Here is a 23,905-nt window from a genome sequence, read left to right on the forward strand (position 1 = left end):
CTTGTTATGACAATATGCGGGCAACAATTTTTCACTTGCACTTTTCACTTTCACTTTCACTTTCATTGCATTTATTTAAAGTCATGTGACTATGAATGAACCAATCACATTTAAAATACACAGCACCTATAAACAAAATTATTTATTTCAGGCTTCAATATTCAAGAAACATTGTAAAAATGTACTCAATAAAAATTTGCTTAAAGCCATTTTTCATTTTTTAGACGTGGATGAATGTTGCCGTGGAACATTTTGTTCAGTGTATTCAACATGTTCAGATTCATTGGGAAGTTTTAACTGCTCTTGCAAAGAAGGATACACTGGAAATGGTGAAAATTGTGAAGGTACACACATAAATGCCACGCTGTGTCTCTTTCAACTAAAAAAATGTTTTACAACAGTCGTGTGCCGGCGTTTTGCAATATTTGCTTAAAATAAGCTTCGTTAAAGCCTGCATGTCTCATATGTCACTGACAACGCCGATGTATGTTGTGGGCTGTAACAAAAAAAAATTCAAAATAAAAAAGCATATCACCGATAATGCATGGCCATCGTCGACCGTTGGTGACATATAAGAACTACGCTTTACTATTTGCCCCAGACGGCGGGAAATGTATGTACCTAGTATTTATGTACCTTGTCTGGAATTATTTTGTTTTAACACTACAGATATAAATGAATGCGAGATTGGGAGTAACAACTGTGATCATTCAATTCGAGCATCATGTATAAACACGAATGGTTCATTTGCCTGTATTTGTAACGAAGATTATACTGGAGATGGGCGAACATGTATGTATAACGTCTACAATTGAGAATATGATATAATTTAAATATCTAGGATTTGTCATCATTATAGAAAGTTAGAAAGGAAATTATGCCATTTTGGTATAATATTGATATCCTTAGTTGCAGTGTACTGTACATAAAAAAATTTTCAGCGCCATGGGTTATCTATGCCAAACATCGTTGCGGACTCATTGACGTTAATATTCTTAATATCTCTACCAAAGCTCGACCGGAAAACAGTTTGATAACATTGATCATTATTTCTGGGGAATGTTGGGTTTTTTTATCTTTTATGCCTAACAATGGGTCTATTTTTTCTTCCCAATACTTTAATCCTTTTTGCGAAATTCGGAATAATTAATGTCTATAGGTACTGATAACTTTACAGTATTTTCTTCACATGCATGCAATGAGACATATGATGCAAGTATAGATCGGTAAGTACTCCATGTGGTTGTTCTGTATAAAAGGTAATGCAAGAGTGCTGTCATAGATTGATAATCAATTTCACAAAAAATCTCAAAATACAAGCGACTTTTCTCTATGGGATTTGCGAGCAACGCACTCGCCATGTAAAATTCCCATACAGATAAGTCGTTAACTAGTACTTGCAATGCAAGTCTGATTCAACGGGCAATTTTTTTATTTATTAAAATGTTCTTCCATTTTCTTTTCGTAGGTAAATTAATTCCAAGGTGTACGACGAAGATTGATCTTGGATTTATGTTAGACAGTTCTGGTAGTATTGGGTCAGCACATTTTGAGACAATGAAATCGTTTGTAAAGGACCTTATCTATCACTTCAAAGTTTCACAAAACAATACAAGGGTCTCCGTGATGTCATATGCCTCCTCGCCGTCATTGCATCTTACATTTTCTCAAGCATTTCCAACACGGCAAGATCTTTATTCTGCTATAGACAACATTCCGTACACGGGTGGAGGCACTAATACTGCCGCAGCCTTGACACTTGCGAAATCGCACATGTTTAATACCCGCATATCAGGTTTGTTAATTATACGAGTTATTCTTTTATTTTGTTATTTTTTGTTTATCATGCATGCATATCACGTTTATCACGTATCTAGCGCCATAAAAAAATTTGAAGGGATTCAATAATAATGAAATTATGAATATGCGCTCCCTTGTTATTTCACCTTTATATCAATTACAAACCCAATCCAGATCTTTGATTAAGTTATGTTGGCTTTTCGTTATCTCAGGTCTAGAAAATTAGCGAATTTTAAAAATTTTATCAGTACATCTCATTGCGTCCCCCTAGAGCTCTCATCCTGAACCGAAAATATGTACTCTAGCATACGCAGCAATATGCAATATTTTTCATCATGATGTTGTTAATAGCGAATATAAATGAAATATAAATAAAAATTATTCATTCAGACACAAAAAGAATACTGATAGTGTTGACTGATGGGAAAAGCAGTGGAAATGTTGCCCAACCATCCCAGGAGCTAAAAAAAGCAGGCGTTATCGTATATTCGATTGGAGTTGGCTCAGGAATCGATGTAAACGAGTTGAAAACAATGGCTTCACATCCTGCAGATAAATATGTTTACTTATTGCAAGATTTTAATGAATTTGCAACTTTGGCACAGAATATGTCGTCCTCAACTTGCAAAGGTATGGTTTTATCGTTCTTTAACATATTTTTTATAACACATCTAAACCATGCATAAATGTATCCCTAGGTTACACGTCGCATTTTGGTCGCTTCGAATGCAATTCAAACAATATTATTTAATGAGATGATAAACGTTATTAGGTGCCACACTTTGCTCGCAATCACCAATGCCAAGCGCTCCTGTCCATACTTACTAAAATTCGTCAATTTATTCAAATTATGTACATGAGAAGCAAAACATACTAGTATTCTTGTTGGTTATAATCCATTAATTGGTAATATTTGCAAAAAAAATTCCCTGAGCGAATATCTCGCGCAAATGTGAGATTAGTTAATGACTAACATATTATACCGAGCCTTGAATTTTACTACTTATTTCTTGTTCTGCTTGTCAATGGTATGTTATGCCGCGCTATTACATTTTGCCTGTGTAACAAACGCCTTATTTGGTACAAGTTTGGTTCAAGGTTTTAATTGCAAAGCAGAAAACCGCGCCCAGGTCAGCCTGGTATTCTAGGAAACGAATCGGGGTGGTATAGATGCATGCTTGTAGCAGAATGTGCGACAGAAAAATAAACACAATTCTAAATGAACAAGCACAGTGATATTTACGAAATGCTTCCTCATTATCGATTTTTAAGAGAAAGTTACTCTCAAACCTTTAACCTAATAACCCTAGACTTATCTATATTTTATTACTCGGACTACCGTTGGTAGGTAGACCGAGTTGTAAAATGGGCTCGGTTTTTTCTTTTGCGTCGCGAGTTTACAAAAATCACGCGTGGGCGGCACGAAGTCTTCGAACCAATCGAAATCGTCCTAGGATCGTTTCTCGCGCGCGTGTCACGAACATGCCCTGTTACTACGAGATAACTGTAGTCCCAGTGATCGCCTGAGTAGGCGTCTTGTTGAATGTTTAAAAAGCGACTTTTATCTAATACATATAGTTTCATATTTTTTTATAGTGATCTATATAAGCAGGACCTTTGTGAAAACCACTTTATAGTGACAAAGTTTTCCTAATTAAAGATTATTATCATATAACAGAGCTAATTACTTGGATTTCGAAGTCGAGAATCTATTGAATTTTACAAATTGTTTTTCTATTATACTTATTTAGATTTTTTTCATTTTAGTTTTAAACTGCAATGAAATGAAGTGCGGAGAAAATGAAATGTGTGTTGCGGTCGGTGGCACCCATCAATGTGTTTGTAACCATGATTTTGAAGGACAAAGTTGCGAAAAGAGAGGTAGGTGCAATATTATCTACGAATATGTGTATTAACTGCATTTTTTGGGCGTTTCGGATACATATTCGATTATCGTAAGATGATCTTGACGAAAACTAAGCTTAGCACGGAAAAATGCCGCGATAAAAATTTACAGAACTTTCTAGATTGAAACGTCTCAAGGGATGGGCCATCGAATGACGAGTGGTCTGAGCATGAGAGTTTTCGACATCTACCCACAGTATTTCCACGAAACTATATTTTATTTATGTATTCCTTATGCGAACAACAACAGCTCAATTTATATTTTAAACTCCTATTTGTAGTTGAAGCGACATGTAAAGCTCAGGGAGATCCACATTACACGACATTCGATGGAAAACGTTTTGACTTCATGGGAAAATGTGAATATGTTCTGGCAAAAGACTTTGTAAACAACACATTTGAAATAAGGCAAGAAAATGAACCCTGTGGAAATGGACTTCCGACGTGTACAAAATCATTGACTGTGATATTTACAAATTCAACCTTTATTCATCTCCGAAGAGGAATGACGTTAGTTAATGGTGTGAAAGTTACGTTGCCAGTCGACTATCCAGGTATCTCGGTTTATGAGTTCTATTGGATAAAAAAATTTCATGAGTCAAGATAAAATGATTCATTTTTTATTTAAAACAATAAAATTCTATACCTTTAGTTTCTCTTCAGCTTTTCTTTTCTATTTTGCGAGTAATTAAGTTGGGCGAATCATAGATCACATGAATTAACATAATTTGACAAGGATCACATGGATCACATCAAAGTGTATTCATTATTCTGATCTGAGAAGCAAAGTAGGGGGGCGCATAGCATAACAATTATTCTCTATTGTACAGTTTGTCTTCGCTCCATTGAAAGTCCCCGACTTATTATTCTATTTTATATTCCTTTCAAGATGTTAACATTAGTAGACCTGGAAGTGGTCAAACATTGGTAACAAGTGATTATGGTGTGACAGTATTTTGGAACAATGTCTACAATGTGCGAGTGACAATTCTAGGTCGTTATATAAATAGAACATCTGGTTTATGTGGTACTTATAATAAAAGACGAGGTGATGATTTCTGCACTTACGATGGAATATGTACAACTGATTCTGTTGCATTCGGAAATTCTTGGAAAGTTGATCCAGAATGTGACGAAGCCGTTGAAGTGCCGCACCCATGTGACATCAATCCAGGGAGAAAATTGATAGCTCGTAATAAGTGTTCAGCGTTAACCAAACCACCTTTCAGTAATTGTTCCAGTTATATCGATCCGGTTCAAGAAGGATATATTGAAGATTGTGAATATGATATGTGTGCTTGTGAAGATGATCCTGTTGTTTGTTATTGTCAGGCTCTTGAAGCTTACGCTGATGATTGTGCTTCCAATGTTGTTATACCTTGGGAGAGTCTAGATGAATCCTCAATTTGCCGTAAGTAAATAACTACTGTAACTGCACTTCTTGAGATTTCTTTGAAATGAATATTTTGTGCTTCCAGTATTCAACATTTTTGCGTGTTACACAGTTGACTTGATTATAAATATTTCAATCATTCTGAGCGATTATTGAACCTTCTTTTGAAAGGTACCCCTTGTGCGAGTGCTCCATGTTACAATGGAGGAAGATGTACAAACGTTGGCGCTTCATTTGAATGTAGATGTCATCCTAGTTTCCTGGGAGATAGATGTGAAATTCAAGGTAACTAAATCCTGAACACTGTCATGTTTCTTGTTGGTCGTTCAATTCGCCTGCTTATAGGAATTCCGGGTAAACCAACGGTTAGAATGTCGATGAGATTTCGATGAGATGTTCGAATTTTTACAGTAGAAAGTGAACATTTATTATTGTTTTAAAATCATGTGTAGCAATATTTCCAACTATGTTTTTGGAACGAAAATTCACGACTAACGTTTCTTCTTTTCAGATCAATGCCAAGTACCTTATTTATTCGTTTCCACATCAATGGGCACTTTGTCCTATAGCACAAAAGAACACACACTCAGCGCGAACAGTATCGATGATCGTTTAAATGCTTTGTTGTCATATGATGGTATAAACAGAAGGTTGTACCTGTATTTTAATAATACAGGATTTCATAGTTACAATTTGGATGGTTCCAACGCTACCTCCATACCGATCAGTAATGTAAGCTTTTTCACGGTCGATGGCAAAAGTAATGTGATATATTATTTCCACTCACTTCATAAAACTATATGGATGCACAATATTTCAAGTGGTCAACAAACTGCAGTTGAGGCTCTATCGGATATCTCTGACGTAAGAGATTTGGAAATCGACATAGTTTCAGGGTAAATTACGTAAATCTTACTCCTAATTCTAAGTATAATAGCAGACATCCATTACACTTATGTAATAGCTGCAGATTAAAACATCCAATAACGTCCAAGGAACAGTTAGTGCTTAAATGTACGATTTTTTCACACATTTCGTAAAACCATGTACTCTTTCTTTTCATAGTTATCTCTATATAGCCAGATCCTCAAATCCTCCAATAATTCGTTACGATCCAAATGATCAAACTTTCAAAAATTTCACCTACTCTGGGTTAGCGCAGTCAATTTCTGTTGACGTATACGACAGTGCTATCTACTGGATAAATTACGAGGACACTGGTTACGAGGTCATGAAAACGACATATACTGGCAAAACAAGCAAGCTGAACATTACCTATTCAAACAAAATACAAGTTGCGACTGATATTGACAATTTGTATGTGTTATCTAAAGATAATAAGTTGATTTACATGTATGTCAAGAACTTATTTTTAAAACAAGGTGGAAACATTTCGTTGAACCAGGAAATGGCCGGTTTTGTTGTTGCATATGGTGAGTAGCTCTTTGAATATTTTAAGAATGACTTGCAATGGTAGTTAATCTTTAAATCTTCTTGCTTCCGTACAGGTTTAATTAGCTGAAATAATGTACGTTAATAGGGCTTCTATTTTACAATCGATAATTATCATTTATAGACCTGGAGCGAGGGGAATTCGACGAAATATTACCCCCAAGGGAGGGATATATCTTCTCGAGGGGGTTATATTTCGTCGAATTCCCCGAGCGGAAGGTCTATAAATTATATACTATATCGAAACAACGTGTAGGCAGCGCAAAAGCTGGGTGAAATGGCTTCTTTTGCCTCTATTTTGAAATTGTTGACAACCTCGAGTCGTGTGCGAAGCATCCACGCGTGGTACACGCAAACTCTGCAGCGGGGTATTCGACTTTTATAGCGTAATGTGAAAAAATTCGATGGGACTCCATGATTAATTTACTGATCACGTGGTACAAAGCGAGCTTTCTGATTGGATGATTTACAGTTGAGATATAATATTTCTAAAAATAATTTTAAATTTGATGATAATAGTACACAGTACAAAAGTACATGTATTGTAAATGTTGGGTAATTTTTTTTAATGAGCAGAGGATAGATGGTAAATGATGCACCCGATTAATTTTGTGTATTCGAATACCCGTTTCCAAAAATTATATTCAATAAAAAATTTCGCAAACATTTTTTTCATTTTTAGACGTGGATGAATGTTGCCGTGGAGCCTTTTGCTCTGTTTATTCAACATGCTCAGATTCATTGGGAAGTTTTAACTGCTCTTGCAAGGAAGGGTTTTCTGGAAATGGTGTGAACTGTGCAGGTAGCAACATATACAAAAATTCTTGCTGAGTTTCTTCTTAGCAATTTCAACTTTTGAACTAATGAAGAAAGGTTTCAAATTTGCTTCTCAAATCATATATAATGATTAATGCGCCCGTTTTATTGTAGAATGCAGAAAAATTAAATATTGATATTTGCAGTGCATTAATATACACGCCTGGAAATAAATGTTTTCTAAAACATTATAATGCATGCAATTATTGTAAATCCCATTACCAGATATTGACGAGTGCAAAATGGGAAGAGACACCTGCAATGCTCAAGCGTCGTGTGTTAACACAAATGGATCGTTCAGCTGTTCATGTAACATTGGATATAATGGAAATGGGAAACTTTGTTCAGGTAAAGAATGAGAAAGGTATTATAAAGAAAAGAAAAATTAAACCTTGAAAAGACTTTTAGACTTGGTATATCTTCAGCATTGACGATGTCAATCACAAAAAATTGTAGGCGGTTGCACCATTAGTGAAAACTGCGTGTTCAAGATGTCTGCTAAATTATGTGCATGAAAGAAAGTAAAACATATACCGATATAACCTTCAAAAAATCAGAAAAATGTTCTGTTGAAATTGATAAGGGAACAAAACAAAAATTCAAGAAATTTAGCTAAATGGTCTTATTATTGTTCTAAACATTCATTAATAATTACTCGAAAAAAATGCAACAGTCATAATTCCCGTTTTCTCTCTTCAGATATTAACGAATGCTTCTTGAAACCAGACATTTGCGTTAATCCGAATGCAACTTGCTTGAATACTCCGGGTTCCTACGTTTGTTCTTGCCCGATTGGATACACTGGAGACGGCACCTTTTGCATCGGTTTGTACCAACCATATGTAATGATTATTGTGCTCATTTTATTGCAGAATGCAGAAAAATTAAATATTGATATTTGCAGTGCATTAATACACACGCCTGGAAATAAAGAGAGAATATTTTCTAAAACACTACAATGCATGCAATTATTGTAAATCTCAGATATTGACGAGTGCAAAATGGGAACAGTCACCTGCGAGAGAGCGCTTTGTTAAAACTTTGCCAGATACAGTGAAGCTCTCATATAGCTACTTGACTGGAAGAAGACTAACCTTACAGTTCTATTTGTGATTTATGTCTTCAGATATAAATGAGTGCGACACTGGAACACACAACTGCGATAATCCATTTCGAGCAACGTGTATCAACACCGAAGGCTCTTTTACCTGTGTTTGTAAGGAAGACTATACCGGAGATGGACAAACGTGTATGTATCTGTATCCCACAATAGCTTTAAAGTGAAACTACTCTTACATGCTGTGAAAACTAAAAAAAATTAAAGAAAGGTGACCGCAAGAAGAATCAATCCTTGACCACGACCTATTGACCACGTTTCCTATGGCTTTCACGAGGACTGAATTATTTCATGCATTGGAAACAATTTTTCAAGGCAGAAAATATTTCGAGAATGACCCTCCCTTTATTCAAAATCACTTCCCTGATACATGCACCATAATAATTATATATTATTGCCTCTATTTTAAAAAAAAAATCTAAGCTAGCTGGCAAACAGATGTTATTCGTATGTTAGCCATCAACAAGTATATAGTTTACAGCAATTATACCCAGTGGTATCTTAAACTGTCGTGGCATTTACGTGCTTTCTTTCCTTTTAAGGTGAACTAATTTCAAGATGTACGACGAAGAGTGATCTTGGATTTATGTTAGACAGTTCTGGTAGTATTGGGTCTGGACATTTTGAGACAATAAAATCTTTTGTTAAGGACCTTACCGATCATTTTAAGATTTCACAAAACAATACAAGGGTCTCCGTGATGTCATATGCGTCCTCACCGACTTTACGTTTTACATTTTCTCGGGAGTTTCCGACACGACAAGATCTTCATTCCGCGATAGACAACATTCCTTACACTGGTGGAGGCACTAATACTGCCCAAGGCTTGAGACTTGCGAAATCTGACATGTTCAATACAAACAATGGTGCCCGCATATTAGGTTTGTTGAATTGGATTCTATTGAATCATTTGATATAATAATTGGTTTGGTGTGCATTCGACTCAAATGTGTTCAAAACCAACTTCGAAAAGTTTATTTTTAAACTAATTTGGGGAGTAAAGTATCTGATCGCGCCGATTTTATTCTGAGAAGATTAGATTTTCTTAACCCATAAAGAAAAATCTGATCTTTATTGATTCTTTTTGGTAAGAAGCCTTATTTTCTTCCAGTTTAATGGATGTTTGAACGTGAGACATGTCCTACATTTGAATTATGTCCATCACAATCACATTGAACCCTTTCCAAAATAAAATAATGAATAAATGGGACCGGGGAAATATGCATGATGATAATTATATCGAAATTTATTCCCTGCTTGTAATTATGAATCTGCTGTGGCCATGGGCCCATGTATATTAAACGGAATTTTTTCAGGAACAAAAAGAGTATTGATAGTCTTAACCGATGGGAGGAGCAGTGGCAGTGTCGGACTACCATCGCAAGAATTGAAAAACTCTGGTATTGTCATATATTCTATTGGAGTTGGCTCAGGAATCGATGTGGACGAACTTAGGACAATGGCTTCTCCTCCCGTGGATAATCATGTCTATTTGTTACAGAATTTTAATGAATTCGCGACTTTGGCACGGAATATGTCGTCTACTACTTGCAAAGGTACGGTTTTATTACTTTTTAATACAGTTTTATTGTTTATCCACCGTCCAAAAAAATTATATACAAACAAGAACCTAATTGAATTGGGTATTTTTTGGTATGAAAATAACTTTGCCAAACTTGAATGGAAATTTTAGATCTTTGACTTTAGAGGACATGAGCATAATAAAACGTAAATATTCAAACAATTTATTGCTCGTCATTCAAAATGGTACTTCGTAGACTTCTTCGTGTATCCTGAGTCTCTATTAGCGAGTATTTTCTCCATTCCCTGTTTTGAAACCAGTGGCGTAGCCAGTCCGACAATTTAGTCATGCTATGCTAATATTTTGGTGTTCATTGACTGTGAAAACAATGAATTTCTAAAGAGATAAATTATGATAATAACATAAAATTTGCATAGCATGACTTTATCGTCTGGCTGGCTACGCCACTGTTTGAAACTGATGCGAATCGAGCACTCGTACTTGCAGCCATTGTTAAATTTTATTACGTAAATAGAAAAAACCGAAGCTCGCGAATTTCCTGCGCTTGTGCACGATACCGTTATGAAACCGCGGGTGCGGTCCACAAACGTCTGCAGATAACAACCTAACACTATAAAAGCTGGCAAAAAGCATGCGCACCAACAGATAACGCTATGTCCGCTGAAATATAGCTCGAGCACTGAGGGATATCTGAAATTATCCGTACATTTTCAGCCAATCAGCAGACGATTACACTATCTAATGAATAATAAATATAATCATTCAGTTCCGCCCGACGGATTTCCTTTGTAAGTGCAATAGCTTAAAATAGAAATCCGTCGAGCAGAACTGAATAATTTATTTGAAAAACATGTATCCCAACAATTACATTTATTTTGTACTTACGACCCTGGTCCCTCCATAGGCCGGACAGTGGTTTTATCCATGAATATATTATCTTGTTTATCACCATGCAGCTATATCGCATGCATATTTTCCCAAACGCTTGCGTCATAATCGATACCTGTTGTATGTTATTGAAACAACCGTCTCGTTTCATTTGAACAGCGCTTATTTTTCCATTTCTCTGTTTAGTAAACTGTGATGAACTCACTTGCGGAAGAAATGAAATTTGTGTAGCGGTTGGTGATACCCATCAATGTGTTTGTAACGCTGATTTTGAAGGAGAAAACTGTGATAAAAGAGGTAGGAACTATAATTACTCTCTGAAAAAGAATACTTAACATCAGGAGCTAACTCGAGTGTCTCGGTGCTACAGAGAAGAATATACTCTATACTTGCGCCATGTGTTTCACTGCAACCTATACCTCGGGACAAAAAGATCGTTAGAAATAAAATTCTAGATTTAAGTTCAGAGACAAACAATCTAGAAGTGCATGGCCAAAAATAGTAATGGCAAATGATATAATTTATTTCGTTTTACAAGGCATAGTCATGTACATTTGCCGGTATCCCGCTATGTAGTACTCTGGGACAAGTCAGAGAACTTGTCCCAGAGTCGATGGAAACGCATGGAATTTTGTCCTGGGACAACGAGTAGCCTCGCGTCGGAAATTAAGTTATTTCGAGCTCATGTGAACAACAAGGTTCAAGTCGTCAGGCTGCTTCAACGCTATTTTTTGTCTCTTAACCTTTAGACCATGAGACAAAGGACAATGCTCTAGCCTTAATTATTTCATTTGAATTTCCCTGTACCGTGCGTACATGAACTTTTACTGCCCTATACAGCTTTTAAAGGCAGCAATAAATGAAATTTATACTTTCATTTGTAGTTGAAGCGACATGTAAAGCTCAGGGAGATCCGCATTACACGACATTCGATGGAAGACGTTTTGACTTCATGGGAAAATGTGAATATGTTCTGGCAAAAGACTTTGTAAACAACACATTTGAAATAAGGCAAGCAAATGAACCTTGTGGAAATGGACTTCCGACGTGTACGAAATCATTGACAGTCTTATTCACCAATTCAACCTCCATTCATCTCCGAAGAGGAATGACATTGGTCAATGGAGCGAAAGTCACATTGCCAGTCTTCTGTCCAGGTATCTTGAAATTATTTGCAGATCTATTAAATGATAACCGTTTCTCCTTTTATATCTGGAAAAAATACTTTGAATAAATCAAGTATGACTTAATGTAAATATGTATTTGATAAACTGACGGCATAATTATAAGCAAAAATATAATAATACCTAATCTCATCGATCCATGTTCTTCACCGACTATTACACTTTATTCGATCATATTTTCAAGGTGTTAACATTACTAAACCTGCAAGTGGTCAAACATTGGTAACAAGTGATTATGGTGTCACAGTATTTTGGAACAATGTCTACAATGTGCGAGTGACCGTTCGTGGTCGTTATTTAAACAGAACATCTGGTTTATGCGGTACCTATAATAAAAGACGCGATGATGAATTCTGGACATCCAATAGAACAGTTTTAACTGACCCAGTAGCCTTCGGAAACTCTTGGAAAGTTGATCCAGAATGCGCAAATGCTGTTGAAGTGCTACACCCATGTGATGTCAAACCAGCTAGAAGATTGCTGGCCCGTGAAAAGTGTTCAACATTACTTAACCCGCCCTTCAGTATTTGTTCCAGTTACATCGATGCGACCAGTGAAGGGTATATTGAAGACTGTGAATATGATATGTGTGCTTGTGAAGATGATCCTGTTGTTTGTTATTGTCAGGCTCTTGAAGCTTACGCTGATGATTGCTCACCCCATGTTAATATACCATGGAAGGGAACAAATGAATCTGCAATTTGCCGTAAGTATAATGGTTATTGTAAAATTTGGTTATACTTATAATTTTATAGCAAAATCCCATGTCAGTATGCATGCATGCACAAAGAGAGATAGAATAATATAATTATATAATTACTTGGTTCTAAGTTGAGAAAAGGAGGTTTTCCTTTATCAAAATCATATAGCTCGACTAAGCTTGTGAAAAACCTTCGAAGCTAGAAAGAAGAATATGTTTTCATTTTGTTCAAAATAACAAAATCATATGATTCAAAGTTTAATCTGATTATCTTCCACTAACTTAGCTTTTATAGCGTTTAAATGTGACGAAAAAAATGCCCATTTTTGAAGTAAAATAAGAAATTAAATTTGCACACTTTAATTTGTCCATTTTTCATAGATACCCCTTGCGCAAGTGCTCCATGTTACAATAGAGGAACTTGCATCAATCTTGGTCCTTCGTCATTTCAATGCAGATGTCCTGCTGAATATCGCGGTGAAAGATGCGAAAGTGAAGGTAACTGTGACTAATGCTCTATAACTGTCGCACTTGAATAGGACTAGTAATAAGAATTTATGATTTAACAAAACTTGCATGCATCATTATAATTTTAGCCCTTAGTCGTTTTAGTCAACTTCGAATATTTTGGCCGCTTTCAAGTAGAAGAAATTTTAAATTATAGTAGATGTGTGTTTTACGAATTACAGTAGATGTGTGTTTTACGAGCGAGAAAATAAAGTTTAAATTAATTTGGTGATTTGCATGTTCGTCAATTGCCCTCATGAATTGCTTGTTATTACTTTCTAGTTCGTCACCAAATACCGTATTTATTCTTCTCAACATCACTTGGCACGCATTCTTATAATACGAAAATATCCACAAGTATCCCAACCAAAGTTGACGATAGAGTGAATGCTTTACTGTCTTTTGATGCAATAAACAAACGGTTGTACCTGTATGTGAAGTTACAAGGCTTTACAAGTTACAATTTGGATGGCTCAGATGCTACTACAACATCAATCAATGATGTGGATTTATTCACGGTGGATGGGAGAACAAATTCGATAATTTATTATCACTCAATTGAACATAAATTAAGAACACACATTATGACAGGTGGACAAGATATTAAAATCGATGCTTTATCCTATCTATCCAACGTCACAGATCTTGAAATGGACACAACTAATGGGTATAATACGATTCATTGTCAATTTTTACTTTTGCACGAATACAAGTTTAATTCTTAATGGTGTCCTTTTTTGTAGAGGTTTGTAGTTGTACTACTAAACTTTTGCACTATTAAATTTCTTCTTTTTCACGTAGATGCTTTTCAATACGTTCTCGCCATGCATGATGGATGATTTTCAACATCACATACTGTAGTTGTTTGTTTGACATTAACTTAATTTTTTCGCTTATAATTTTTCTTTTTTACAGTTACCTCTACATAGCAAGTGCAAATGATCCACAAATCGTGCGCTACAATCCATCTGAACAATCAAAGTCAGAGATCCATTTTGCCGGCGGTTCTGCACAGTCAATTTTTTTTGACGAATACAATAATGTTATTTACTGGGCAAATTTCGATGGAAGCTATCACAGCGTCATGAAAACACTGCCTAATAAAGAAACAGTTTCCTTAAATATATCGTATCCAGGCAAAATTGAAGTGACTTCTGACTTTCTTAATTTGTTTGTTTTTGACATCAACAACAACCGGATTGATATGTATTTGAAAACATCGCTTGAGAAGCTTGGGAATATCACTAATAATGTTCAAATTCACGATTTAGTTGTAGCATATGGTAAGTTTTATGTCTTTGCATCCCCTCTAACACTTTTTATCAATTCATACAGATTGAATCTGCTCATTAGATCGAGTCTTTAAGACTTTAAGTTTTTTTTCAATACATGCACAAGCATGCATTTAAATTAGGTCTCCACCGTAAATCACAAATGTCTACATGAGAGTAGTTCAGGGGCAAAATGACCCAAGAACTGCTTTTTTAAAGTACGTTTTTCATGTAGCTACTATATGTATTTTCCGGCTAAATTAATAAACTCTAATAAATAGACTTTTTATTTTTTGAATACAGACACAGATGAATGCCAGCTTCGAACTCACTGTCCCGAGAAATTTGTATGCGAAAACACTCTTGGAAGTTTCACCTGTACTTGTAGTGTAGGGTATGCTAGAAATGGTAGTCATTGCGAAGGTAATCTTCTATATAATTATAGTATATTCGCTTATTCTATTTGAGGGATGTGAATGAAGTCACCAATAGTATCACTGTTGCAGCGTGCCCCATGCAATAATATTGATATCCGCTCGTAGAAGAGATTCGTCAGATATTTACCAAGTCTTGAAATTATTTGTGTTTTATGACTACAGATATAAATGAATGCGAGATTGGGAGTAACAATTGTGATCATTCAATTCGAGCGACATGTATAAACACGGATGGTTCATTTACCTGCCTTTGTAACGAAGATTATACCGGAGATGGGCGAACATGTATGTATTATACAGGGTGTCCCAAAAAAAACGAAAACTATTGAAATCACCCATAACAATGCCATTGTTAGAGTTTGAATGCCTAAGCACTCTGCTGGGCCCACAAGTGTATAAATCGGGGTTGCCATAAGCATTTTTATGCATGCATATAATACAGTCAAATTTGCTTGTTCGCAAAAATGATATTTATTAACAATTTTTACAATTTAAAAATAATTATGGATAACATTATTTAAATGTGCATCTCAAGGACGATGACCTTCGACGTGTCCCCTTTCTCTAGCAACACAAAGCATTTAGCATTTTATAAGTTGCATTAAATACCCACGGGCTGAAATTCGTGAACACGGCATTTAAATTTTAACAATAAGTGATTTCAATAGTTTTCGGGTTTTTTTGGGACACCCTGTAGATGCCTTATACCTCATATATTTCTAAATATAGTACAATAGTACTTCTAATTGTGCAGCTCACAAAGTGAACAGTGGCGTAGCCAGCCTGACGATTTTGTCCCGCTATGTAAATTTTGAGTTAAAATAATTATTCATCTCTTTAGAAATTTATTGTTTTCACAGTCAATGAACACCAAAATATTAGCATAGCAGGACAAATCGTCAGGCTAGCTACGCCACTTTAAGTAAATATTTTTGAAAATTAAGTGGTTGCCTTTTGTTATCCACCCTATATTATGGAAAATCTATGGATTGCTCCAAAGGAAAATCCAGTTACATGGGTTTCTATAGCCCAAGGCCGGCGGAGCTTATCCGGGAGGGGGGGGGGTTAAATGCTTAATAAATCCCCCAGTAAAATTTTATAAATGAATGGTGTGCACCAATGGGACCGCTCCCAATTAATACGCCAGCTCTTACGCAGAAATTCAGAACAATATTCTTTTATTATACATTTATTTAGAAATTTATTGTTTTCACAGTCAATGCATGAACACCAAAATATTAGCATAGCATGACTAAATTGTTAGGCTGGCTACGCCACTGTACGCAAAGTAGTTTTCTTTGATAATGACTTTCCCAAGCACTTTAAAATACTCGCGACAGATCTCTATATGATTTATAGGTAGTTCTCATGTGGCGTCATCGCCGCCATGTTGGATGATTTTAACAAAGGATTTTTTGCAATTCAAATGTCATCCAATATGGCGAAAATCTCTTTGTCTTATAAGTCTCTCGAAAATAGTAGCCCACTACCTATATACGTGCAACGCACTCGCCATTGTAAATACCCATACAGATAAGTCGCTCGTATTTTAACTCGTACTTGTACAAATGTTGGACAGAGTTATTCAAATGTTGTTGCATTTTTTTTTGTAGGCAAATTAATTCCAAGATGTACGACGAAGAGTGATCTTGGATTTATGTTAGACAGTTCTGGTAGTATCGGATCAGCACATTTTGAGACAATGAAATCGTTTGTAAAGGACCTTATCTTTCACTTCAAAGTTTCACAAAACAAAACAAGGGTCTCCGTGATATCATATGCCTCCTCGGCGTCATTGCATCTTACATTTTCTCAAGCATTTCCAACACGGCAAGATCTCTATTCTGCTATAGACAACATTCCGTACACGGGTGGAGGCACTAATACTGCCGAAGGCTTGAGACTTGCGAAATCACACATGTTCAATACCAACAATGGTGCGCGCGTATTAGGTTTGTTAATTATACGAGTTATTCTTTTATTTTCCAATATTTTGTTTATCATGCATGCATTTCTATCATTTCTTGTTTTTTTCCGCATTAACTTGTTGTTACTGGGTTTGGAGGAAATATGCTCGAAACCTGAAGATTAATGGATTACACGTCAACCCATCAAGTGCTGATTCCGTCAAAATGTTTCTGCAAAATGCGAAATATTTCGCCTGCTTCTTTCGAGTTGTGAGAAATGAAGTGGAAATAAGGAATTTAAATGAATTCGAAATAAATCTTTTGCAGCGTTAAATCTATAGCGTGATATCTTTAAATAAGACATGCTGCTTTCAGTTACCCATAGTGGAGACTATTGGTGAATTTTGGAAACTCTACGAGGGCATGCTTCAAATCTTATTGTACCCCCCCCCCCCTCCTCTCCGAATGTCAAATGGAAATTTAAATGCCATATTACACGGTGCAATTTTTCTTGCAACTTGCAATGCAATTCTACTTTTCGGAGATGTAAATTAGTAAAGAGACTTCAAAATGTAAGTGTAAAAGTAATGGATTGTAATGAAGACTTAAGTTCGATAGTTGTCAAATTTGCATATCTCAAAAGAAGAATAGCATTGCAAGTTGCAAGAAAAATAGCACCGTGTAACATGTCCTAAAATATCTTTATACCCGGCAATATGCCGTATATTTTATTGATATCGTTAATAAGGAACTTAAACAAATGCAAATTAATCATTTTAGGAACAAAAAGGGTTTTGATAGTGTTGACTGATGGGCAAAGCAGTGGAAATGTTGCACAACCATCCCAGGAGCTAAAAAAAGAAGACGTTGTCATATATTCGATTGGAGTTGGCTCAGGAATCGATGTAAACGAGTTGAGAATAATGGCTTCACCTCCTGTTGATGATCATGTTTACTTATTGCAAGATTTTAATGAATTTTCAATTTTGGCACAGAATATGTCGTCCACAACATGCAGAGGTATGGTTTTAAGTTTAATATCATTTTAAGAACAAACTTAAATCATGCACAAATATATTATCAAAAAAAACACGCAATGCTGTAAACCTTTGTCACCAACCATAGTTCCAAAATCTTTTTTCTTAAAAATGTTCACTGCATAAAAACCATTTGTTCATGTATTTTGGTGGGACTTTTTTGTTATAAAGCCTTTGTTTTGGTCCTCTATGAAATTATCATCAAGTGGGGGATTGTAACCCTTACGAAAATAATGTGATATTATGTGAAATTCAGAATTCACATAAAGTCAGATGTGACATTTCATTGTGAAAAGATTTCACATGAAATTAAATGCGAAATTGCACATGTGAAAATATTTCACATTTTTAATCGCCAGCAATCAAGATTTTAAATCGCCCGCATTTCGAAGTCGACAATCTTTTGAATTTTAGGTACTAGAAGTTTATTTCTTTATTGCGGTAAGGTCTCCGTTAAAATGTCAACCTCAGGCCCTTTTGACTCTGGAATTACTGCTTTGAAGACTGGCCATTGGTGGTTATCTTTAGCTGGTCAAGCTTGGTGTAGTTTGTTTAGAGAGTCTTCATCATCATTGATCATGAATGTTAACATCTTGGTTACAGGAGCTTTCGACTCCTAGCTTTCATCTGCTTAGAATAAGCAGATTCTAAATGAGACGGTGCTTGTTAAAGTGGCAATTTTTGAGACGATCATTTCACTTAAAATTAATTGTCAGTTGATCAGAACGAGAACTGCCATTTCATATCTCCCAAAGGGTTACCTCGTTAATCTCTATTTTATTTATCTTACTGGTGGTTTTCTTATATTAATGTAGGTGGCACTATTTGCTACTGCGATTTTGATTGGGTATAGCTGATTCAGACATTTTCTTTTTAGTTTTGAACTGTAATGAAATAAGATGCGGAGAAAATGAGATATGTGTTCCGGTTGGTGATACCCATGGATGTATTTGTCACCCTGATTTTGAAGGACAAAGTTGCCAAAAAAGAGGTAGGTACAACATATCTGCGAATATAAGCATACAGTGAGATACCCATGATGGGTAATTACAATACATTTTTGGGCTTTTGTGTAAGATGACCTTAAAAAAACGATTCAAAACGTGCAGAAAATTTTGTTGAACTTCCTGATTCAAACGTTTCCAGGGTTGGGCTATCAAACGACGAGTCTTCTAACCGTGAAAAAACGTTTACTTTCAGTATTTCCATGAAACGCTTCTTCATTATTAAGCTAGTCTCGATTCGTGAACAACTTCAGCTTGATTTTCGAATTATTCTTTACGCTTTCATTTGTAGTTGAAGCGACATGTAAAGCCCAGGGAGATCCACATTACACTACATTTGATGGAAAACGTTTTGACTTCATGGGAAAATGTGAATATGTTCTGGCAAAAGACTTTGTAAACAACACATTTGAAATAAGGCAAGCAAATGAACCTTGTGGAAATGGACTTCCGACGTGTACGAAATCATTGACAGTGATATTTACAAATTTAACCTTCATTGAATTGCGAAGAGGAATGACGTTAGTTAATGGTGTGAAAGTCACATTGCCAGTCAGCTATCCAGGTATCTATTCTACTAGTAACAGTGCATTGTACTAGTAACTAGTAATGTTTGAGAGTGCTATAGTGGGCAGATATTCATAATTTGAAAAAATGGAAAGTTCATTTGAAACAATATAAATTACAGATCTTTAGGTTCTTTTTGATTCTAGCATTCCGATCTAAGAAGCAAAGTAAGGGCGCATAGGATAACAATTATGATCTATTATTTAGTTATTGACCGCTCCACTCACAGTTCCCGGTTAATTAAATCATTTTATAATCATTTAAGATGTTAACATTACTAAGCCTGGAAGTGGTCAAACATTGGTAACAAGTGATTATGGTGTGACAGTATTTTGGAACAATGTCTACAATGTGCGAGTGACAATTCTAGGTCGTTATATAAATAGAACATCTGGTTTATGTGGTACTTATAATAAAAGACGAGGTGATGATTTCTGCACTTACGATGGAATATGTACAACTGATTCTGTTGCATTCGGAAATTCTTGGAAAGTTGATCCAGAATGTGACGAAGCCGTTGAAGTGCCGCACCCATGTGACATCAATCCAGGGAGAAAATTGATAGCTCGTAATAAGTGTTCAGCGTTAACCAAACCACCTTTCAGTAATTGTTCCAGTTATATCAATCCGGTTCAAGAAGGATATATTGAAGATTGTGAATATGATATGTGTGCTTGTGAAGATGATCCTGTTGTTTGTTATTGTCAGGCTCTTGAAGCTTACGCTGATGATTGTGCTTCCAATGTTGTTATACCTTGGGAGAGTCTAGATGAATCCTCAATTTGCCGTAAGTAAATAACTACTGTAACTGCACTTCTTGAGATTTCTTTGAAATGAATATTTTGAGCTTCCAGTATTCAACATTTTTGCGTGTTACACAGTTGACTTGATTATAAATATTTCCATCATTCTGAGCGATTATCGAACCTTCTTTTGAAAGGTACCCCTTGTGCGAGTGCTCCATGTTACAATGGAGGAAGATGTACAAACGTTGGTGCTTCATTTGAATGTAGATGTCATCCTAGTTTCCTGGGAGATAGATGTGAAATTCAAGGTAACTAAATCCTGAACACTGTCATGTTTCTTGTTGGTCGTTCAATTCGCCTGCTTATAGGAATTCCGGGTAAACCAATGGTTAGAATGTCGATGAGATTTCGATGAGATGTTCGAATTTTTACAGTAGAAAGTGAACATTTATTATTGTTTTAAAATCATGTGTAGCAATATTTCCAACTATATTTTTAGAACGAAAATTCACGACTAACGTTTCGTCTTTTCAGATCAATGCCAAGTACCTTATTTATTCGTTTCCACGTCAATGGGCACTTTGTCCTATAGCACTAAAGATTACACACTTGGCGCGAACAGTATCGATGATCGTTTAAATGCTTTGTTGTCATATGATGGTATAAACAGAAGGTTGTACCTGTATTTTAATAATACAGGATTTCATAGTTACATTTTGGATGGTTTCAACGCTACCTCCATACCGATCAGTAATGTAAGCTTTTTCACGGTCGATGGCAAAAGTAATGTGATATATTATTTCCACTCACTTCATAAAAGTATATGGATGTACAATATTTCAAGTGGTCAACAAACTGCAGTTGAGGCTCTATCGGATATCTCTGACGTAAGAGACTTGGAAATCGACATAGTTTCAGGGTAAATCATATTTGTTAATTCCTTATATGTTTATCTCCTAATTAATTTCCCACCACTCCGCAAGCCCCGTTATTGGTACTGAGCTGTACTTTTTTAACTATTTCGCAAAGCCATGTATTGTAGAAATCTTAACTTTTTCCTTTTCATAGTTATATCTATATGGCCAGATCCTCAAATCCCCCAATCATTCGCTACGATCCAAATGATCAATCAATCAAAAATTTCACCTATCCCGGGTTAGCGCAATCAATTTCTGTTGACGTATACGACAGAGTTATCTACTGGATTAATTACGAGGACACAGGTTACGAGGTCATGAAAACGACATATACTGGCAAAACAAGCAAGCTGAACATTACCTATTCAAACAAAATACAAGTTGCGACTGATATTGAAAATTTGTACGTGATATCTAAGCATGATAACCTCATTCTCAAATATATCAAGAATTTGGATGCACGAGATGTTGGAATCATTTCATTACAGCGGGAGATTAGAGGTCTTGTCGTTGCATATGGTGAGCAGATCTTTGTATATTTTAAGAATGATTTGCAATAGTAGATAATCTTCAAATCTTTAAATCTTGTTGCTTGTGTACAGGTTTAACTTGCATGCTGAAATATTATACACTTAATGTATGCTCCCGAGGGAAATAGTGAGTTTTGTTTTCCCATGAGTCTGAGTCGAGGGAAACATTGAGACTCGAGGGAAAACAAAACTGACTATTTCCCCAGGTGTAGCGAACATTAAGTGTTTTGTTATATAAAAACAAAAACCTACATGTTACACGACAATTTCATTTCAAAAAACCTTGTTATGACAATATGCGGGCAACAATTTTTCACTTGCACTTTTCACTTTCACTTTCACTTTCACTTTCATTGCATTTATTTAAAGTCATGTGACTATGAATGAACCAATCACATTTAAAATACACAGCACCTATAAAACAAAATTATTTATTTCAGGCTTCAATATTTAAGAAACATTGTAAAAAATGTACTCAATAAAAATTTGCTTAAAGCCATTTTTCATTTTTTAGACGTGGATGAATGTTGCCGTGGAACATTTTGTTCAGTGTATTCAACATGTTCAGATTCATTGGGAAGTTTTAACTGCTCTTGCAAAGAAGGATACACTGGAAATGGTGAAAATTGTGAAGGTACACACATAAATGCCACGCTGTGTCTCTTTCAACTAAAAAAAATGTTTTACAACAGTCGTGTGCCGGCGTTTTGCAATATTTGCTTAAAATAAGCTTCGTTAAAGCCTGCATGGTTCTCATATGTCACTGACAACGCCGATGTATTGTTTGTGGGCTGTAACAAAAAAAAATTCAAAATGAAAAAGCATATCACCGATAATGCATGGCCATCGTCGACCGTTGGTGACATATAAGAACTACGCTTTACTATTTGCCCCAGACTGCGGGAAATTTATGTACCTAGTACTTTATGTACCTTGTCTGGAAATTATTAATTTTTGTGTTTTAACACTACAGATATAAATGAATGCGAGATTGGGAGTAACAACTGTGATCATTCAATTCGAGCATCATGTATAAACACGAATGGTTCATTTGCCTGTATTTGTAACGAAGATTATACTGGAGATGGGCGAACATGTATGTATAACGTCTACAATTGAGAATATGATATAATTTAAATATCTAGCATTTGTCATCATTATAGAAAGTTAGAAAGGAAATTATGCCATTTTGGTATACTATTGATATCCTTAGTTACAGTGCAGTGTACATAAAAAAATTTTCAGCGCCATGGGTTATCTATGCCAAACATCGTTGCGGACTCATTGACGTTAATATTCTTAATATCTCTACCAAAGCTCGACCGGAAAACAGTTTGATAACATTGATATCAATTCATTTCTGGGCGAATGTTGGGGCAATTTTTTTATCTTTTATGCCTAACAATGGGTTCTACTTTTTCTTCCAAATACTTTAATCCTTTTTGCGAAATTTGGAATAGTCAATTTCTAAGTACTGATAACTTTACAGTATCTTCTTCACATGCATGTAATGGAACATATGATGCAAGTATAGATCGGTAATTACTGCATGTGGTTGTTCTGTGTAAAAGGTAATGCAAGGGTGTTGTCATAGATTGATAATCAATTTCACAAAAAATCTCAAAATACAAGCGACTGTTCTCTATGGGATTTGCGAGCAACGCACTCGCCATGTGAAATTCCCATACAGATATATTTCGTAACTATTACTTGCAATGCAAGTCTGATTCAACGGGCAATTTTCTTTTTATTAAAATGTTCTTCCATTTTCTTTTCGTAGGTAAATTAATTCCAAGGTGTACGACGAAGATTGATCTTGGATTTATGTTAGACAGTTCTGGTAGTATTGGGTCAGCACATTTTGAGACAATGAAATCGTTTGTAAAGGACCTTATCTATCACTTCAAAGTTTCACAAAATAATACAAGGGTCTCCGTGATGTCATATGCCTCCTCACCGTCATTGCATCTTACATTTTCTCAAGCATTTCCAACACGGCAAGATCTCTATTCTGCTATAGACAACATTCCGTACACGGGTGGAGGCACTAATACTGCCGCAGCCTTGACACTTGCGAAATCGCACATGTTTAATACCCGCATATCAGGTTTGTTAATTATACGAGTTATTCTTTTTTTTTTTTTTTTTTTATCATGCATGCATATTACGTTTATCACGTATTTA

General features: G+C 35.6%; 1 protein-coding gene across 6 annotated transcripts in view; it reads left to right on the forward strand.

The window, feature by feature from the left end:
- LOC114533436 overlaps positions 1-23,905 on the forward strand; it is a 119,176-nt gene that overhangs the window by 56,426 nt on the left and 38,845 nt on the right. For all 6 annotated transcript variants that reach the window (XM_028554949.1, XM_028554948.1, XM_028554952.1 and 3 more), the window contains 35 exons: positions 225-344; positions 670-792; positions 1,469-1,795; positions 2,191-2,430; positions 3,568-3,681; positions 3,987-4,259; positions 4,595-5,116; positions 5,270-5,383; positions 5,610-5,994; positions 6,164-6,531; positions 7,233-7,352; positions 7,592-7,714; positions 8,066-8,191; positions 8,493-8,615; positions 9,026-9,364; positions 9,800-10,039; positions 11,101-11,211; positions 11,799-12,071; positions 12,283-12,804; positions 13,180-13,296; positions 13,588-13,972; positions 14,221-14,588; positions 14,880-14,999; positions 15,176-15,298; positions 16,627-16,965; positions 17,701-17,940; positions 18,835-18,948; positions 19,254-19,526; positions 19,794-20,315; positions 20,469-20,582; positions 20,809-21,193; positions 21,343-21,710; positions 22,236-22,355; positions 22,695-22,817; positions 23,502-23,828. In XM_028554949.1, the coding sequence (XP_028410750.1) occupies positions 225-344; positions 670-792; positions 1,469-1,795; positions 2,191-2,430; positions 3,568-3,681; positions 3,987-4,259; positions 4,595-5,116; positions 5,270-5,383; positions 5,610-5,994; positions 6,164-6,531; positions 7,233-7,352; positions 7,592-7,714; positions 8,066-8,191; positions 8,493-8,615; positions 9,026-9,364; positions 9,800-10,039; positions 11,101-11,211; positions 11,799-12,071; positions 12,283-12,804; positions 13,180-13,296; positions 13,588-13,972; positions 14,221-14,588; positions 14,880-14,999; positions 15,176-15,298; positions 16,627-16,965; positions 17,701-17,940; positions 18,835-18,948; positions 19,254-19,526; positions 19,794-20,315; positions 20,469-20,582; positions 20,809-21,193; positions 21,343-21,710; positions 22,236-22,355; positions 22,695-22,817; positions 23,502-23,828 (8,601 nt within the window). The remainder of the gene's footprint in view (positions 1-224; positions 345-669; positions 793-1,468; positions 1,796-2,190; positions 2,431-3,567; positions 3,682-3,986; positions 4,260-4,594; positions 5,117-5,269; positions 5,384-5,609; positions 5,995-6,163; positions 6,532-7,232; positions 7,353-7,591; positions 7,715-8,065; positions 8,192-8,492; positions 8,616-9,025; positions 9,365-9,799; positions 10,040-11,100; positions 11,212-11,798; positions 12,072-12,282; positions 12,805-13,179; positions 13,297-13,587; positions 13,973-14,220; positions 14,589-14,879; positions 15,000-15,175; positions 15,299-16,626; positions 16,966-17,700; positions 17,941-18,834; positions 18,949-19,253; positions 19,527-19,793; positions 20,316-20,468; positions 20,583-20,808; positions 21,194-21,342; positions 21,711-22,235; positions 22,356-22,694; positions 22,818-23,501; positions 23,829-23,905) is intronic.

This window comes from Dendronephthya gigantea, unplaced genomic scaffold, assembly GCF_004324835.1.
Source record: "Dendronephthya gigantea isolate DGI-Jeju-01 unplaced genomic scaffold, DenGig_1.0 000090F, whole genome shotgun sequence".
In the NCBI taxonomy this organism is placed as follows: Eukaryota; Metazoa; Cnidaria; class Anthozoa; order Malacalcyonacea; family Nephtheidae; genus Dendronephthya; species Dendronephthya gigantea.